General features: G+C 39.8%; 1 protein-coding gene across 37 annotated transcripts in view; it reads left to right on the plus strand.

Annotated features, from left to right (window-relative positions):
* IFT81 (intraflagellar transport 81) overlaps positions 1-20,793 on the plus strand; it is an 89,896-nt gene that overhangs the window by 50,426 nt on the left and 18,677 nt on the right. For 36 of the 37 annotated variants that reach the window (XR_012420615.1, XR_012420618.1, XR_012420616.1 and 33 more), the window contains 3 exons: positions 3,306-3,455; positions 14,063-14,191; positions 15,744-15,833. Coding sequence is in view for 29 of the 37 variants with exons in the window: in XM_065524793.2 (XP_065380865.1) it covers positions 3,306-3,455; positions 14,063-14,191; positions 15,744-15,833 (369 nt within the window). In the remaining 8 variants the exon portion in view is untranslated. Of the gene's footprint in view, positions 1-3,305; positions 3,456-14,062; positions 14,196-15,743; positions 15,834-20,793 lie in introns of all 37 variants that reach the window. The other variant, XR_010579590.2, reaches the window with a different exon arrangement.

Here is a 20,793-nt window from a genome sequence, read left to right on the forward strand (position 1 = left end):
GAGTCTCAGTCTGTTGCCCAGTCAGGAGTGCAGTGGCGCGATCTCATTGCAACCTCCGCCTCCCGGGTTCAAGCAATTCTTCTGCCTCAGCCTCCCAAGTAGCTGGGACTACAGGCACATGACTGGTCTTGAATTCCTGGACTCAAGCAGTCCCCCACCTCAGCCTCCCAAAGTGCTGGGATTATAGGCGTGAGCCAACTTGCCCAGCCAATATTATTTTATATAGTACAAAAATCTGGAAATTATTAGTAGTCTTAATACAGAAGAGGAAGTGTTTTTTTAAGTATTATGTTCTGTTTCAGAAATATCAGAAATTTCTGGCATTTTCTTCTGGCGTTTGCTTCTTACATTGAGCAATACTGTACAGTCATACATTGCTTAATGACAAGGATACATTTTGAGAAATGCACTGTTAGGCAGTTTTGTTGTTGTGTGAACATCATAGACCTTACACAAACCTTGATGATATAGCCTACTACACAACTAGACTGTATGCCATAGCCTATTGCTCCTAGGCTGCAAACTTGTGCAGCATGTTACTATACTAAATACTGTAGGCAACTGTAACAGAGTGGTAGGTATTATTTGTTTATCTAAATAGACCTAAACTTAGAAAAGGTACAGTAAAACTATGGTATTGTAGGCCAGGCACGGTGGCTCACGCCTGTAATCCCAGCACTTTTGAGGCCGAGTCCGGTGGATCACTTGAGGCCAGGAGTTCAAGACCAGCCTGATCAACATAGTGAAACCCCATCTCTACTAAAAATACAAAAATTAGCCAGGCATGGCGGTGGGTGCCCCTAATCCCAGCTACTCAGGAAGCTGAGGCAGGAGAATCACTTGAACCTGGGAGGCAGAGGTTGCAGTGAGCCAAGATGATGCCATTGCACTCTAGCCTGGGCAACAGAGTGAGACTCCATCTCAAAAATTATGTATATGATATTGTAATATTATACAAAGAAATCTTTCTTTCTTTCTTTCTTTCTTTCTTTCTTTCTTTCTTTCTTTCTTTCTTTCTTTCTCTCTCTCTTTCTTCCTTCCTTCCTTCCTTTCTCTTTCTTTCCTTCTTTCTTTTTCTTTTCTTTTCTCCCCTCTCCTCCCCTCTCCTCTCCTCTCCTCTCCTCTCTTCTCTTCTTTTCTTTTCTTTTCTTTTCTTTTCTTTTCTTTTCTTTTCTTTTCTTTTCTTTTCTTTTCTTTTCTTTTCTTTTGAGACTGAGTCTCACTCTGTTGCCCAGACTGGAGTGCAGTGGTGTGATCTCAGCTCACTGCAACCTGTGCCTCTGGGTTCAAGCGATTCTCTTGCCTCATCCTCCTGAGTAGCTGGGATTACAGGTGAGCACCACCATGCCCAGCTAATTTTTATATTTTTAGTAGAGACGGGGTTTCACCATTGAAGGAGGGGCAGGCACCATGTTGGCCAGGCTGGTTTCGAACTCCTGACCTCAAGTGATCCAACCATCTTGGCCTCCCAAAGTATTGGGATTACAGGCATGAGCCCCCACACCCAGCCTTGAATTCCTTTAAATATTATGCTACTTTGTTTGCTCTTCCAAACTCTAGTTGGTATTACTTAATAATGGGGTGTTTCCATTAGAGTTGTAACTTTTTTCCATTATTAGTTATAACTTTGATATCATGGGTAGGTAAATAGATAAATTAGATAACTACGAGTTTTCACTAACTTGGGATATTCTTAGCTTTTTAACATTTGGGATGGGTACCATCCCAGTGTCTCAGATGTCTGATAGCAATATATAGTCACAGTACATTTCTTAAGTGATAAATAGTAGCTACAAGTGTTGATGGTTCTGGTTGGCTATATTAGTCCCAGTAGTCCAATGGACTGCTACCAAAATAGTACAGTACATGAGATATACCATGATAAAACCACAACCAGAATTGTGGTCATTATCTCCTCCTTTTTCTTCTTTTTTAAGCCTTTTTATTTTTATAAGATTGTGTTTCTGTTTTCCTAATCCTTATTTGTAAAGTCTAAAATGAATAGCTTTTATATAAGGATTTAGAATATTTAAGGCCAGGCACGGTGACTCATGCCTTTAATCCAAGCACTTTGGGAGGCCAGGGTGGGTGAATCACTTGAGTAGAGGACTTCGAACCAGCCTGGGCAACATAGTGAAATCCCGTCTTTACAAAAAATGCAAAAATTAGCCAGGCGTGTTGCTCTGCACCTGTGGGCCTCCTACTCAGGAGGCTGAGGCAGGAGAATTGCTTGAGCCCAGGAGGTTAAGGCTGCAATGAACTGTGATCCCACCACTGCACTACAGCCTGGGCAACAGAGCAAATCCTATCTCGAAATATATATATATATACACACACATGCATACATATATATACACATAAATATTTTATATGTATACATATACATATACACATAATATATACATATATATGTACATATAATGAGTCAAAAAATTAAAAACACAAAATATTTAAACACTCTGGGTGACAGAGTGAGATTTGGTCTCAAAAAAATAAATAAATAAATATAGGAATTCATTTGGTAAGTACTGTTTATTATCTATTATGTATTTTTTTTTTTTTTTTTTTTTTTTTTTTTTATTTGAGACGGAGTCTCGCTCTGTCGCCCAGGCTGGAGTGCAGTGGCCAGATCTCAGCTCACTGCAAGCTCCGCCTCCCGGGTTCCCGCCATTCTCCTGCCTCAGCCTCCCGAGTAGCTGGGACCACAGGCGCCGCCACCTCGCCCGGCTAATTTTTTTTGTGTTTTTAGTAGAGATGGGGTTTCGCCGTGTTAGCCAGGATGGTCTCGATCTCCTGACCTTGTGATGCCCGTCTTGGCCTCCCAAAGTGCTGGGATTACAGGCTTGAGCCACCGCGCCCGGCCTATCATCTATTATGTATTAGGCACTGTGCCAGATACAGAGGATACAATGCAGAGTTGCTTAGAGCAAGATACTTGCAGGTCCTGCCCTCATCAAGCTTAAGGAATAGTGGGGAAAACAAATACTGAACTGAAATTTAAAATGGTGGCAATCGTTACACAGAACTGAATAGGCTCTGCAAATAAGTAACAGGAGTTTAACCTGGGTAGGGATGAAGACAGGAAGGTGGGGCTTGAGAAGTTTTCTAATAAAACTAAATTATTAAGTTATTATATCATTATTATATAATTATATAAAGTCTTATAATAAAACGAAATTATATATGTGTGACACATGTTGGGAAGTAGAAAAGAAAAAATGTTAATACATTGAGTTTATACAGATGTATGATATTTAGCTACTACTTTTCTATTCATTGGATTACATACTGTGTTTCTTTTACAGTTCAAACGATATGTCAGTAAACTTCGAAGCAAGAGTACAGTTTTCAAAAAGAAACATCAGATAATAGCTGAACTTAAAGCTGAATTCGGTCTCTTGCAGAGGACTGAAGAACTTCTTAAGCAACGTCATGAAAATATTCAACAACAACTGGTAATATGGTATTTTCTTGGGCTACTATAAATACAAATGCCAGGAGATTTATGGGTTACAGCTTTATACTGAGGTCATTGTTTTTACTGGAAAAATCATAAAAGTATTACTTTTCTCTGCTTAATTACAGACATGTCATAAATTGATTCATTTATTTTTAATGTAGCAGTAAGCACTGGCTTTTGTGTGTGTGCTGACTTTGGGGTTATTAATAGAATAACTTGAATTCCAAGTAGGTTTTTTCTTTTGGTTAGTTAATATGAGTAAAATTATCATACCAAGAGAGTGACTGTAAAATTCTTTTTTATCATGGCCTGCTGGGCAGGAATTTCTAAGCAGCCACTTCCAAGAAGCTTTGGAAAGAAATATCCAGGAAAGTGCTGTGTGGAAGTCTGCTTCCAGGCTTATTCCTTATGTGTTTGTGCCTTGGTTGTCTGAGAAGAGTTAAACCCAAAGTAGTCCAACAGCAAGGTTGTTCTAATTGTAGATGCCAGTTCCTCAGGGTTTTCTTCATTGGCTTTTATTTTTTCTTTCACCAATGGGGAAACTGTTTCATCTGGGTGCTGGTTTACCAGCTAGCAATAATCTGGTAGAGGTAAGTGCAATTTCAACCTGTTGTGTTTCCTTTTAACTGGCAGTATGAACTGTCTCATGCTGATGAATATTATTTGCTTTTAGGGAACTTAAGGTTGAAAATTTACTGTGAATCAACATGGATTCTAACAGCACTAACTTTAAAACTGATAGTAGTAACTACATTATTGTTTACTTCAAAATATTTTCTAATTTCTATTGTGATTTCTTTGACCTTTTGGTTATGGCTTAAAATCAAACATTTGGGGGATTTTCTAGTTACCTTTCTATTATGAATTTCTAGATTATTTTCATTGTGACCAGAGAGCACACTCTGATTTCAGTCCTGTGAAATTTGTAGTCTTGCATTATGGCCCAGTGTGTGGTCTGTTTTGGTAATTGTTTCATGTGCAATGAAAGGAATGTATATTCTGCAGTTGTTGGGAATGGTATTCTTTTTTTTTTTTTTTTTTTTTTGAGACAGAGTCTTGCTCAGTCACCCAGGCTGGAGTATAATGGTGCGATCTCGGCTCACTGCAAGCTCCGCCTCCCAGGTTCACACCATTCTCCTGCCTCAGCCTCCCGAGTAGCTGGGACTACAGGTGCCCACCATCACGCCTGGCTAATTTTTCGTATTTTTAGTGGAGATGGGGTTTCATCGTGTTAGCCAGGATGGTCTTGATCTCCTGACCTCGTGATTCGCCCACCTTGGCCTCCCAAAGTGCTGGGATTACAGGCATAAGCCACTGCGCCCGGCCGGGAATAGTATTCTAAGTATGTCAATTCAGTCAGTATGTTAGCCATGATATTCACATCTTCCATATTCCTGTTGATTTTTTATCTGCCTGTTCCATCAGTTACTGAGATAAGTGTGTTAAAAATCTCTAACTATAATTATTGCTTTGTTGCTTTTTTTAGTTCCATCAGTTTTTGCTTTATATTTTTTTTCTTAAGTTGGGTTCCTAGAAGCAGAGCTCGAGAAGGGAATTCTTTGTGCTAGTGATTTATTGAGGGAGTACCTTCGGAAGGAGGGGAGTGAGGGAAGCAGATGAGGCCACAGAAAAAAGCCAAGCAAGAAAAAGACATGGTCTGAACTGGAGTTGGCTTCATTCTGATCCCATGATCAACTTTGGAACAAGTTGCACTGGAGTCGATTCCACCTTGATGCAAGGGGGCTGGCCTTTTGTACCCCATGGCAGTCAGTCATTTGGCTGTGGTCAGGTATAACCTCTTAGGCGAGACACCTCCCATTTGGCTGAGGGCACTCTCTGGAGAAGAGTGTAACTATGAGCTATTTAGCAGTCAACACTCATAACAGTTTGCAAATGAGGTCTGAGTGGGGCACCAGCAACATCTACTACAGTTCACCCCTTGCACTAGTAGAATCTACTTGTTTGTCGCATTAAATTTACTCCACCCAGCTATAGCTTCTATAGGATTCTGGTTGGTCACAATTTCTAGGAAAACTTATAGGAGAAAGATTAGAGAGACAAATGGAAACTCTCATTGCTACATTTGGTTCCAAGGACATAACTGATATTCAACATCTCCTTCCTTTACTGTCTATTCTAGAGTTCCCTCACCTCAGCTAGCACCTCCTCTGGTTTAGATGACTTACTTGGTGGGATGACCCAGTTCCTCATCCTTGAGAAGTGTGAGACTCTAGTAATCATGCCCTTACCAGGCCATGGTTGCTATACTTCCCCATTTACAGTTAAAACTGGGCATGGGAATACTAAGATATGCCCTAATGGATCATCTGAGTCCTAAATATATTTCTTTCTGTCCCTATTATATAGCAGCATCTATATAGCCTTATGATATCCTGCTTTCTTTGCCTGCTAGTCTATTGACATGAGGAGCCCAAGTGACCAGATGATAGTCAGAACATTAAATGTCAAGGGCCTCTTAACGTGCCTTCTGATGGAAGCATGCCCACTCTGGCAACCAGAACACCTATCTATACCCACAGAGCCTAAAGTTGTCTGGAAGGGAAGCATAATTCCCTAAAGTGGATCAATGGGGATCGTGGTTAGTGGTGACACCTATACTTTCATCTCATGGTTCTGAGACCTATGCTTTCTATTGAGAACATAGCACCATATCATGGGCATTGGTTTAAAGTGTACACCCCATCCTAAAGGTAGAACTCATTTTCATAGGCCATCCAGTTCCAAGCTGGGGCCTTACGTTTAAGACACTGGTCCACTATTCTGTCAGGCCATCAGCTTTCCAGATAGTGTAGTATGTGGTAAAATTACTGAATTATATGGTCATATGAAAGCTATCATACTTCCTTTGCTGTAAAGTGTATCCTTTGGTTTGAGGTGATATTATGTGAGATTCTACATCAGTAGACTGAATGCTCTTAGCCCTTGGATAGTACTGCTGGCTGAAGTACAATGGGCAAGAAAGACAAACCTATACCCAGAATATGGATCAGTCCCGTTAAGGATGAAATGTCACCCTTTTCAGGGCAGAAAGAGTCTGATGTTATTAAATTGACACAAAATAGGGGATTGGTTTCCTCAAAGGATGATTCCATACCCAGAGCTCAGGATTGGTCTCTGTTGCTGGTGGGTCAGACGTTTGATATTGGCAGTAGCTAGATGAGCATGGATGAGAGAGAACCCATGCTGTTTGGCTCATACATAACTTCCATCTCTACCAACAAAGCCATTCTGTTTGTGAGTCCATTGTTTAAGCACTGTGTGGGCCAATGTCAGAGGCTGGCTGACATCTGCTGGCCAAATCATCCTTTCCACTTAGTTGTTCAGTGCCTCTTTTGCAGTGGACATTTTCTGGTTTCCATGTAATGAAAAGATCTTTATACTTAGTGCCTACACCCATAGGTTCATCCACATGCCTCTTTCCTGGACCTCCTTGTCCTTGCTGTCTTGCATCTTCCAGGGCCTTGACCGACAAGCTGAGCCATTTGCCACTGCCCAGAGGATACAGGATAATCTGGGGATTCAAGGTTCTCAAGTGGGTCTATCCATATACCCACATCCCAGACTCAGCACCCTTTTTCTTCTCTTTTCTTCCCTGACTTTGGCATAGAATATTTGCCTAGACTAAGAATTCAACTTTCTCTGGAGTTTTGCCAGTCTTAAAATTAAGTCCTGTGCCTGGTTTTCAGCTCCCTCTGCCCTTTAGCCATGAGAAATGAGGGTTTCTTTAAAGCCCTTAAGGAGGTTCTCTAACTTGATTACTTTGCTTTAAATTACAAATTAATGGATTTGAGCCTGTTATCTCTTCAACCATCAGTGGAGATTAGTGATAGCCACCCCAATTCCATAGTCCTTATAGTTACTATTTCTTCTCAAATGCCAGAAACATTACACTGTCTAGTACATCTTTGTATCAGTTCAGATCCTCCAAGAAGCAGACATTGAGATGGGATTACATGTACAAGAGATTTATTGAAGGACACACTTAAGAAGGATAAAGGGAAGGGAGCAGGAGGAGGCAGGGAAAGCCTTCAGGCTCTGATCCAGGTCTGACACCTGTGAAAGGAGAGGGCAAAGGAAGGAAGATTGGGTAGAAATAGCCTCAAACTTCAGCACAACTCTGAGAAAGTTTTGGTCAGGTTAATGAAGGGTTCCTGAGCCAGTCACCTATTAGAGGAGTCCCTTGTCAGGCAGGACTGGGCCAACACTAGTACTACTGCCGTGCTCAGTCATTGGCTGAGAGCAGCTCCAGGGAAGCATAGCGTTGGTGCAAACATGGTGATGAACCCAAAGGGGCAGCAGCTATGGATGTCAGTCAGCTCTGTTCCCCTCAGCCAACTCTCTTGAAAGCAATCTGAGCCATAAAATTTTGCTTGCCACTACAATCCCCATCCACCTGTATTCTTCTTCCCCAATTCACCACAAGTGAAAGTCTTATTAGTTGCACTGCTACAACATACCCAGGACTGTCAGTACTCTACCTGCCACAGTGATAGAGTCCTTAGTTCCATTTAGCCAGTGAGTGATTGCACTCTAGTGCTTATGCCAGAGATTACAATATACACCTTTGACTGATTACAGTCTTCACTAATTTTTTTTTTTTTTTTTTTTGTGACAGAGTCTCTCTCTGTTGCCCAAACCGGAGTGCAGTGACATGATCTCAGCTCACTGCAACCTCCACCCCCCAGGTTCAAGTGTTTCTCCTGCCTCAGCCTCCCAAGTAGCTGGGACCACAGGAGTGTGCCACCACACCCGGCTATATTTTTGTATTTTTTTTTAGTAGAGACAGGGTTTCACCATGTTAGCCAGGATGGCCTCGATCTCCCGACCTTGTGATCTGCCCGCCTCAGCTTCCCAAAGTGCTGGGATTACAGGTGTGAGCCACCACGCCCAGCCAGTCTTCACTAAATTTTTACTTTTGCCGTGTCCTGGGCAATGCAAGAACCTAAAACACTTTAACTTTGTTTACCACCTTCCCATATTTAGTGCTATTGTTGATAATATTTTTTTAATTCTAAGTACAGTTTTCTTGAGAAAGGGTCTTGTTATGTTGCCCAGGCTGGAATGTAGTGGTACAGTCAGAGCTCACTGCAGCCTCAACCTCCTGGGCTCAAGTGATTCTCCCAAGTACCTGGACTACAGGCATGCACTACCACACCCAGCTAATTTTTGTGTGTATTTTTTTCAGAAATGGAGTCTCACTATGTTGTCCAAGCTGGCCTCAAACTCAGGGGCTCAGGCAATCCTCCTACCTCAGCCTCCCAAAGTGCTAGGATTACAGGTGTGAGCCACTGTGCCTGGGCCTAGATAGAATTTAAATCGTACATGATATTATATTCAATATTATTCTAGATTATCTACCTGTTTACTCTTTTCATGGTTCTTCTTTTCTTCCTTCATCTTTCTTCTATTGGTATCTCCCTAATGAGCTCACCTTAAGTATTTCATTTAGTTCAGGTCTGCTGAAATCTCAGTTTTTGTTTTTCTTAAGACACCTGTGTTCTACCTTCATTTTGAAACACATTTTTACTGAATGTAGAATTTTTGGTTGGCAGCTATTTTCTTTCAGCACTTTAAAGATTTTTTTTTTTTTTTTTTGGAGACGGAGTCTCGCTCTGTTTCCCAGTCTGGAGAGCAGTGGCCGGATCTCAGCTCACTGCAAGCTCCGCCTCCTGGGTTCACGCCATTCTCCTGCCTCAGCCTCCTGAGTAGCTGGGACTACAGGCGCCCGCCACCTTGCCCAGCTAGGTTTTTTGTATTTTTTAGTAGAGACGGGGTTTCACTGTGTTAGCCAGGATGGTCTCGATCTCCTGACCTCGTGATCCGCCCATCTCGGCCTCCCAAAGTGCTGGGATTACAGGCTTGAGCCACCGCGCCCGGCCAAAGATTTAATTCCATTTTCTTCTGGCTTCCATTATTTATTTCATAACATCAACTGTACATCTTGTTTTTTTTTCAAGGTAGTCTGTTATTCTCTGGTTGTTTTTAAGATCTCTCTGTGTTTGGTTGTTCAGTAGTTTTACTATGACTTTTCTAGGTATGATTTTCTTTTTTATTCACCTGGCTTAGGGTCTGTGAAGCTTCTTGAATATGTGGCTGGATGTCTTTGTTCATTTTTGAAAAGTTCTCAGCCATGTTTATTTATTTATTTATGTCTTTCTTTCTTTCTTTTTCTTTTTTTTTTTTAAAGACAGGGTCTCACTCTGTTCCCCAGGCTGGAGTGCAGTGGTGTGATCTCAGCTCATTGCAGCCTCGACTTCCTGGGCTCAGGCAATCCTCCCACCTTAGCCTCCTAAGCAGCTGGGACCACAGGCCTGAGCCACCATGCCCAGCCTTTGTGTGTGTGTGTGTGTGTTTTTGGTAGTTTTTTTAGAGACAGGATTTTGCCATGATGCCCAGGCTGGTCTTGAACTCCTAGGTCCAAATGATCCACCTGCCTCAGCCTCCCAAGGCTGGGGTTACAGGCATGAGCCACCATGCCCAGCCCAGTATTTCTTCAGTTATTACTACAATCTTATTCTGTCCTCTTTCACTTTAACTCCAACTACATGCATGTTGGACATTTTCACCATTTTCCATGTATTTCTTATGGGCTTAGTGTTTTTCTTTTTCTTTTTTTCATTTTCTATTATTTTTTTCCTCTCTGTGATTCAATCTGTATTTTTTTCTACTGTGCTATTTTCCAGTTGATTAATCTTCTTCTTTTTTGTGTGTCTCATCTGTTATTTAATTCATTTGTTGAATTCTTAATATCAATTATTATATTTCTCAGTTTTAGAATTTCCATATGATTCAATTTTATAGATTGCAGTTATTTGTAACATTCAACTTTTTGTTTATTTTCTTGAATATATTAATCACAGCTATTTTAAAGTTCATGTCTGAAATTTATTTGAGCACCTATTTCTGTTGTCTGTTTTTTGTTTTTGTTTTTTTTTTCGAGACAGAGTCTCACTCTATCACCCAGGCTAGAGTACAGTGGTGTGATCTTGGCTCACTGCAACCTCTGCCTCCTGGGTTCAAGTGATTCTCCCATCTCAGCCTCCTGAATAGCTGGGACTACAGGCACCCACCACCACACCCGGCTAATTTTTTTGTATTTTTAGTAGAGACGGAATTTCACCATGTTGGCCAGGCTGGTCGTGAACTCCTGACTTTAAGTGATCTGCCCTTCTCGGCCTCCCAAAGTGATGGGATTACATGCGTGAGCCACTGTTCCTGGCCATGTATTTTTTTCTCTTGATTTTCATTCATTTGGGCCTATTACTTTGCTTACTTAGTAATTTTTTTATTGAATGTTGGGTGTAAAGTGTCGTTAAATTTTAGAAGCTCTGACTATATTTGTTTTTAATTTTTTATTGAATGTTGGGTATAAAGTGTCATTAAATTTTAGAAGCTCTGACTATATTTGTTTTTAATTTTTTATTGAATGTTGGGTATAAAGTGTTGTTAAATTTTAGAAGCTCTGACTATATTTGTTTTTAATTTTTTATTGAATGTTGGGTATAAAGTGTCATTAAATTTTAGAAGCTCTGACTATATTTGTTTTTCTATAAGGAGGATTTAATTTTTTTCTGGAAAGTTACCTTGATCAAGTTGAGAGTAGGTTTTTTTGTTTGTTTTTTTTCCCTTAAGCTGGTATTTCTCCAGTTTTCTCTTAATCCAAAGATACAGTTCTTATACTTGTGGTAGAGACTTTAGGAAGTGGTCCTTACTCCAAGGATGTAGGTCTTACTCCTAGGTTATAGCCCTTCTAAGGAGTAGACCTTCTAGGTTTTCAGTTGATAATGTGAGGCATTTACCAAAGCCGGTGCACCCTGGCAAGTCTTGAATTCCTACCTTTATCTCTCTAGTACTGTGAGACTGCTACAATCTTTGCTCAGCTCTTTAATAACCCATCTGCTGATTCCCACTTGGTTTTTGAGAGTCTTACTCTGCTTGTGCATATCCTAAGATTTGGTAATGCCTAAAGAGGAAACTGCATACAGAATTTGGGGCTAATTCTCTTTAGGTCCCAGTCCCGCTGACAGGCCAAAATCTTAACTCTTCTTCCATTCTGCCTTTCCTTGTCTTTCTTTCCTTTTGGTTCTTTCATTCTCTTCTGCACTCTCTTCAATACAGTTTTCACACTTACCATTCCACTGAAATATCTTTTGTCAGGCCGTGCACAGTGGCTCACACCTGTAATCCCAGCACTTTGGGAAGCCAAGGTGGGTGGATCACGAGGTCAGGAACCCAGGAGTTGGAGGTTGCAGTGAGCCAAGATCACGCCACTGCACTCCACCCTGGGTGACAGAGCGAGACTCTGTCTCAAAAAAAAAAAAAAAAAAAAAAAAAAAAGGCCAGGTACGGTGGCTCACGCCTATAATCCTAGCACTTTGGGAGGCCAAGGCGGGCAGATTACGAGATCAGGAGATTGAGACCATCCTGGCTAACACAGTGAAACCCCGTATCTACTAAAGAATACAAAAAATTAGCCAGGCATAGTGGCAAGTGCCTATAGTCCCAGCAACTCAGCAGGCTGAGGCAGGAGAATGGCGTGAACTCAGGAGGCGGAGGTGGCAGTGAGCCGAGATTGCACCATTGCACTCCAGCCTGGGCAACAGAGTGAGACTCCATCTCAAAAAAAAAAAAAAAAAAGTCTTTTGTCAGGTCACTAATACCTTCACATTGCCAAATCCAATGATTAATTATTAGTCCTTTTCTTACTTGACCTAGTAGCAGCATTTAGCATAGTTGATCACTCCACCTTCCTGTAAAACAACTTCTGTCTTCTAAGACACTACACTTCCCTGGTTTTTCTTCCAAACTAACACTCCTATTCCTATTCCGTTGCTGATTTCTTATCATTTCTTTAAAGTTTAAATGTTAGGGTTCCCTAGGCGTAGCCCTTGGATCTCCTTTCTATCTTTACTTCCTTGGTGATCTTATCCTGTCTCATGGTTGTAAAGGCCCCCTCTTATATTGTGACAACTCACCAATTTATATCTCCAGCCTAGATTTCTCCTCTAATTCCAGTCTGGTTTTTTTTTTTTTTTTTTTTTTTGAGACGGAGTCTCACTCTGTTGCCCAGGCCGGAGTGCAGTGGTGCAATCTCGGCTCACTCCAACCTCCACCTCCCGGGTTCAAGTGATTCTCTTGCCTCAGCCTCCCAAGTAGCTGGGATTACAGGTGCCCACCACCACATCCGGCTAATTTTTATATTTTTAGTAGAGACAAGATTTTGCCATGTTGGCGAGTCTGGTCTCAAACTCCTGATCTTAGGGGATCCTCCTGCCTCAGCCTCCCAAAGTGGTGGGATTACAAGTGTGAGCCACCAGGCCTGGCCTAATTCCAGTCTTACACATATAGCATCTTGACCTCTCCATTTTGATACCTAATATATATTTCAAATTTTTAACATGTCCAAAAATAAACTTCTGATCTGCACCACCTCCTCAAACTAGTCCCCATTCTTCTTCATCTCAACAAATGGAAGCTTCATCCTGTTAGTCTCTCAAGTCAGAAACCTTGAACTCATTCTTTATCCCTTACTTTTGTTCACATCCCTACATCTAATTTTCACATTATCTTGTTGGATGTGCCTTCAAAAGAACCATTTCTCATTACTTCTGTCACCACCACCCTGATTCATGCTACCATTTTCTCTAACTTGAACTATTGAGATGGTCTTCTAATTGTTCTCCCTGCTCCTACCTAGCCTGATCTCAGCACGGGTGTTAAAGTGATCATTTTTAAATTGCCCTAACTCTGAACCTTTCAACAGCCTCCCATCTCATTTTAAATAAAACAAAGCTGTTTCATCGGCTTAAAAATAAGATAACAATATAACTTATTATCTAAACTAGGATACTTTTTAGGGAGTGCAAGGGACAGTAGATATACACTGAGACCTAGCAAACCAGCTGAGCAACATGTAACCCCTCCTTTATCCCCACCTTATTCTCACTGCACCTCCTTACTGTTTCTTGAACTGGCCAAGTTTGCTCCCAGCTTTTGCACTTGCTGATTCCCTCACTTCCTACAGGGCTTTGCTCAGATGTCATCTTCTTGGGATCATCTTCTCTAACCACCTTGTGGTTATACTATATTTATTTATTTACTTATTTACATATTGCTTATTTATTCCCACCAGTAGTAAGCTCTGTGAGGGAAGGGATCTTTTTTTCCTGTTCTATTTGCTGCTGTATAGCTGGTGCCTAGAACTGTGCTTGGCACATTTAAATATATAATAAATATTGGATGAGTGAACAAATGCAAGTACAGCTAATCATTTGAGAATTCATTCTTTCATCAAATGTTTATTGAATGTATCCTATGTTTTAGGTTCTGTGCCAAGTACATAACATTATTATAAAGTCTACAATTAGAAATACTTCCTATGTACCTGAAGATACCATAGGTTTATAATATATAAAGGCTTGTAATTGAATGAACTAATAATTGAAGTCCACGAAGATTGTCCTTTAGGATTCTAAACTAATTCTATTTACAATTTTTTGTTGTGTATGAAATTTGTATATTTCTTATGGGAGCCAGCAAGGTTTTGACACGTTTTGTGGCCTTTTTATTTTTCACTTATAGCAAACTATGGAGGAGAAAAAGGGTATATCCGGATATAGTTACACCCAGGAAGAGCTAGAAAGAGTATCTGCACTGAAGAGTGAAGTTGATGAAATGAAAGGACGAACATTGGATGATATGTCTGAAATGGTGATGATACTTTTATTTAAATGTTCTTTTATTGTGTAGCTAGAAGGCAGGTGTTTTGTTTTTATTTTCAGTGAAACATTCACCTGTTAATTTCTGCACATTATATTCTTTCATCTTTTTTTTTTTTTTTTTCAGAGTCTCGCTCTATTGCCCAGGCTAGAGTGCAGTGGCATGACTTTGGCTCACTGCAACATCTGCCTCTGGGTTTCGAGTGATTCTCATGCCTCAGCCTCCTGAGTAGCTGAGACTACAGGTGTGTGCCACCATGCCCGGCTAATTTTTGTATTTTTAGTAGAGACAGGTTTCACCATGTTGGCCAGGCTGGTCTCAAACTCCCAATCTTAGGTGCTCCACCTGCCTCAGCCTCCCAGAGTGCTGGGATTACAGGCATGAGCCACTGCACCTGGCCTTATCTGTCTTTATCAATCTCTTTTAAATTTTTTTCATTCTAGTAAGGTTGTTTAAATTCTAATTGTTTATGCATTTTCTGTTTTTTTAATGTGCAAAAGTTATATAACATTAAATAAATATTTAAGAAGAAAAATAAGTTTTCCCAGATCATACCACCCTAATAGAATTATTTAATTGCTGTGTATGTTCTTAGAATCTTTTCATTTTCAGGACTGGTATTTAATCAGGATGTACTAGTACACTTTCACCAGGCATTAAAATGTTGAAATCTTATATTACTTGTTGGTAAATAGCTGGCCCAAACCCTCAGAGTACCCCCCTCCAGTTGCCTTGCCCACATTGGCCATTCCCCCAGAACCCTCTGGATCTCATCACAATCTAACTCCTAAAAGGTTAGCATGTAAGACCCTGTATAGGCTGGGCGCGGTGGCTCACACTTGTAACCCCAGCACTTTGGGAGGCTGAGGTGGGCTGATCACTTGAGGTCAGGAGTTCAAGACCAGCCTGGCCAACATGGTGAAACCCTGTCCCTACTAAAAATACAAACATTAGCTGGGCATGGTGTCGCATGCCTGCAGTTCCAGCTGCTCAGGAGGCTGAGGCATGAGAATCACTTTAACCTGGGAAGCAGAGGTTGCAGTGAGCCAAGATCACGCCATTGTACTTCAGCCTGAGCAACCAAGCAAGACTCTGTCTCAAAAAAGAATAGACCCTGTTCATCTCTCTGACTGGTGTCCATTCTGATGGATCATTACTTATGCTATTTGGACTATACTGTAGTGTTTTGAATGTCACTCCATCTATATTTGTGTATATTTTTATGCCTACATAAATAATACATCATGATTAGAGTTGTATAAGGCAATTTTATAATTTATTTTATTTGTTCAATGTTTGATTATGAAGATTTTACCATAATGGTTTACAGTCTTGAAAATTGACATTTTGAATGATTAAATAGTCTAGTATTCCACCTTGCTGAGGAATCAGGATTTTCTAAAGCACTTCTCTGTTGTTTGGAACTGACATAATTTATAGTTTTTTACTCATATTTAACACTGAAATTAATATCTTTATGTATGTAGTATTTTTCTTCTTTTGAATTCTTTTTTAGATGTTACATTTTTTGTTTAAAAAACAGGTGAAAAAACTGAATTCACTGGTATCTGAAAAGAAGTCAGCTCTTGCCTCAGTTATAAAAGAGCTACGACAGTTGCGTCAAAAATGTCAAGTAAGTGAATTTGACTTTATGATACTTTTAGTATTCTATCTTATTCACATGTGCTAGTTAGAACCCTGAATATTTTACTTGGGTAATATAGAAAACAAATTATCATTATTATCTTATTGATAACGATTCTTCAAAAGAGAATTACAACGTGACATATAGGCCAGTTGTGTTGGCTTATGCCTGTAATCCCAGCACTTTGGGAGGCTGAGACAGGAGGATGATCACTTGAGCCCGGGAATTCGAGACCAGCCTGGCTAACAGCAAGACCTTGTCTCTACAAAAAATAAAAAAATTAGCTGAGCTTGGTGGCATGTACCTGTAGCCCCAGATTCTCGGGAGGCTGAGGTGGGAGGATTGCTTGAACCCAGCAGGTCAAGATTGCAGTAAGCCATGATCGTGCCATTGTACTCCAGCTTGGGTGATAGAATGAGACCCTGTCTCCCACCCCTCCCCAAAAAAATGACCTACAAAGGTTTTTGTTTAATTTATGCTGCTTATTTAGCCATAAATTATTGGAGGCAGGGGAGAAGGAGAAAAAGCAGTTTAAGCTGAAATCCTCAAATTCAGCCAGAGGAGATTTTTTTCTTTAAATCACATGGATGTTACAGCTATAAATATGAAGTCATACTCTTCTGTGTCCAGGTAAAAGCTCAGAGTCTGCCCACGAGTGGTAACAAGTTAACTTTAGGTTAATGAATTTGCACTGCGAGGAGGCATCGTGCACAGCAAACTATGATAGATTATGAGAAGTGATCAAATACCATTACTTGGAAACTAGTTCTAACCACTGCTTTAAACATAAATTGTCAGAAGGTGAATGCCCTCTACAAATTGAGATCAGGTGGCCTCCACCATTTGACATTCACTGTTCTCTATTTTTAATACTATTTATTTTTTTAACTTGTTTAACTATATTTAATACTTGAAACTACAAAAATACGTTATGACACTTTTAAAGAGCAGGAATACTTAAAAATACGTAACTTACTTTAATGGACAACCCTCAACTATTAGGAAATTTTATAGGGAAGTGTGAGTATATTTCCTTTGTATGGTACTTGCATTTTTTTCTAAATTTGAATATTAACAGCTGTTTGAATATTAGAGCATCACCACTGGATTAGTCTGTTCTCGCATTACTGTAAAGAAATACCTGAGACTGAGTAATTTCTGAAGAAAAAAGGCTTAATTGGCTCATGATTCTACGGGCTATACAGGAAGCATGATGCAGGCATCTACTCACCCTCTAGGGAGGCCTCAGGAAGCTTACAATCATGGCAGAAGGCAAAGAGGGAGCAGGCATATCACACGGCTAGAGCGGCAAGGGGGTGGGGGGAGGGGCCTCACACTTTTAAACAATGAGATCTTATGAGAACTCACTATCATGAAAACAGCACCAAGAGAATGGGGCTAAACCATTCATGAGAATTTCACCCGCACAATCCAGTCACCTCCCATCAGGCCCCACCTCCAACATTGGAGGTAGCAGTTTGACATGAGATTTGGGCAGGGACAGAGATCCAAACCATATCAACAATGAAAGATGTCTAACTTAAATTTATCTAAATCTTTTATAGTCATCTAGAATTAGAATAGCATTTTGAAAAGTTGTATGTTTATTTTCTTAGGAGCAGTTCTAGAAATTATATGTAATTAAATGGAATAATTATGTATAATTGCTAATATGTAGGAAAAAACTGAAATATTCATATTTTATTTTATTCATTTAATTTTTTTAAGTAGAGACGGAGTCTACTGTTGCCTAGGCTGGTCTCGAACTCCTGGGCTCAAGCAGTCCTCCCACCTCAGGCTTCCAAAATGCTGGGATTATAGGCATGAGCCACCACACCTAGCCTGTTTATATTTTTGAGTATGTAATCTGATAATTTTTAGTTTCCATGAAATAACTATTGTTTATTACTTTTTCATATAAAAGTAAAATCATGTTCTTAGCAATAATTAAAGCTATACAGAGTTATTTAAGGAAAAGAATAAAAATCATTTCTTTCAGCATCCCCAGCACATGACTTAACAGCTCCATATGTATTTTCCAGAAATTTTCTGAGAATTAATGAACAGATAATTATTTAGTAACTACCTTAAATTTGTTCTCCACACTTTTGTTCTACTTTCTAAAAACAAAAGCTTTTTTCAGGAGGTGGGAGGACTGAAATCAACCTTGACTGATACCAAGATCAAAATATCTGCTTTCTTTTTTTTAACATTTGGTTGCTGTACTTTTTTTACCCACCTTATACTTTCCACTTTTAAAAAAGGTATTTTGTTTCTGGTGTGTCTCTTGAATAGATCTTGAGTTAGGTTTTGCTATGTCATGTCATCTGAAAGGTTTATTTTAATAGGTATATTTATATGTTAATATGCAAATACATTTGGTTTGGGTGGCATTACTTTATGCTTGGCTTTAAATTTTAAAGCCTACAAAAAATCTTCTCCTCCTTTTTCCCCTCCTCATTTATCCCCCGACTTCTCTCCCTCATGTGTGTGTTCTGGCTTATGGTTTTAGTTTTAGCCTTTTAACTCTACTATTCATTATTTATTTCTTTAGATGGCATCTATTAATCCCCACTGTGAGAAGTCATGAAATTGGTATATTTCTTGTTCCTCCTCCCTCCCTTGCCTCTCCTCTAACACCTGATTTTAGTAGATTGTATTGTCTTAGTGTTTGCCGTTACACCTGGAATATGCTTATACTATGACTTGTTAGCTTTAAATGATATTCTTTGACATTCCCCCACCCACCCCTAGCAATTAAAACAATGAGGAAACCAGCTTACTTATTCTACCTTCCACCTTCTTTTCCCCTTCTTCTTCCTGAAGGCTTTGTTGTATCATTTCTAACTTGTCACTGCATATAACATTTACATTCTCTTCTATTACCCTACTGCTTACTTTGGTTTTCAGCTCTAGACCTGTAATTATTAGATCCAGTGCTCATTACCAATCCACTGACTGCCCCTTGTCTCACTTCTCTTTTGATTGCCTGGAACTTGTCCTCTAGTTAGGTCCTCAAAAAAGACTCATAAGAACAATATTCCCTGATGAGTTCTTGCATGTTCTAGTTTATTGCCTAAACATTTCAACAGCCATTTGACTATTAGATCATGCTTTCTTTCCTTGAGGATTTTTTTAAGTGTAGCTCCATAGTCTTCTAGGGTTAAATGTAGCTATGGAGAGATCCGAGGCCTACCTAATTTTTTTGGGAACTTGATCTTGAAAAGAATGTCTATTTTCCAGTTGTTGAGTACAGGGTTCTCCATGTGTTCATCAGATCAGGCTTATAAAAGTGTGTTCTAAACTTCCTAGTGAATGAGTAAAATGTTTCACTGAAACTTTTTCAGATGAAAAGAGTTGTGTAGGTGGATGCTGGTAATGGTTGCCTGACATTATGAATGTGCTTAATGCCAACTGAATTGTACAGTTAAAAAATGGTTAAAATGGCAAATTTTGTTATGTGTATTTTATTACACCAAAAAACAAAACAGACTGGGTGTGGTGGCTCATGCCTGTAATCCCAGCACTTTGGGAGGCCAAGACGGGTGGATCACTTGAGGTCAGGAGTTCGAGACCAGCCTGGCCAACATGGTGAAACTCTGTCTCTACCAAAAAATACAAAAATTAGCCAGCCATGGTGGCACACATCTGTAGTCCCAGCTACTCAGGAGGCTGAGGTGGCAGAATCACTTGAACCTGGAAGGCAGAGGTTGCAGTGAGCTGAGATTATGCCACTGCGCTCCATCCTGGGTGACAGAGTGAGACTCCATCTCAAAAAAAGAGAAAACAAACAAAATCTTCCCGGTTAAAAAACGAAAGCCAGCCCAGAGTAATGGCACATGCTTATAGTCCTAGCTACTCAGGGGCCAAGGCAGGAGGATGACTTGAGCCTAGGAGTTCAAGACCAGCCTGGACAACGTAGTGAAACCCTGTCTTTAAACAAAGAAAGAAGAAAAAAAAACTTCCTGTTGAATTTTATGTTCTGTCTTTATTTTTAAACTTTATTCCTTATTATGGTACATAACGGTTTTTGCCTCAGAGTATTATTTTGTCTACTATTAAAGCGTATATGCCAGCTTTCTTATGATTAGTATCGCTTCTTATTTCTGTTTGCTTTCAGCTTCCTATGTCCTTATTTTTGTCTTATATATGTCTCATAAATAGCATGTAGGGCCAGGCAGCAGTTGCTCATGCCTGTAATCCTAGCACTTTGGGAGGCTGAGGTAGGAGACTCTTGAGCCCAGGATTTCAATACCAGCCTGGGCAACATAGTGAGACTCCATCTCTACAAAAAGTAGAAAAATTAGCTGAGCATGGGAGCACACACCTATAGTCTTAGCTACTTAGAAGGCTGAGGCAGAAGGATAACTTGAGCCCAGGAGTTCAAGGTTGAAGTGAGACATGATAGCACCACTGCATCCAGCCTGGGTGACAGAGTAAGACCTGCACTCTAGGTAAATAGGTAGGTAGGTGGGTGGGTAGATAAGTAGATAGATAGGTAGGTAGGTAGGTAGGTAGGTAGATAGGTAGGTAGATAGATAGATAGATAGACAGATAGATAGATAGATAGATGTATTTTGTGTGGGTGTAGTTTCTTACATCCAGTTTGAGAATCTGTCTTTCAACTGGCAAGTTTAATTCCATTTATGTTTACTCTAATTTTTGAAGCATTTGAATTTTTTTCTATTTTGTACATCCTATTGTTTAGTGTGTTTTCTCTTGCTTTTTTTTTTTTTTTTTACACCATCCATTGTACCAATTCTGTTTTCTTTTCTCTTTTTTTCCTTTTTTTATCTTTGATTCTCATATGATTTACTGTTAGGTTTTTATCATATATATATATTTCTCACTTAACAAAGTCTAAAATTGTTAACATCTCCACAATACAGGAACCTTAGAATAATTTGACACCCTCTTCTACCTTACGTGTTTTGTTATCCTCTGGCAT

This window comes from Macaca fascicularis, chromosome 11, assembly GCF_037993035.2.
Source record: "Macaca fascicularis isolate 582-1 chromosome 11, T2T-MFA8v1.1".
NCBI classification, from domain to species: domain Eukaryota; kingdom Metazoa; phylum Chordata; class Mammalia; order Primates; family Cercopithecidae; genus Macaca; species Macaca fascicularis.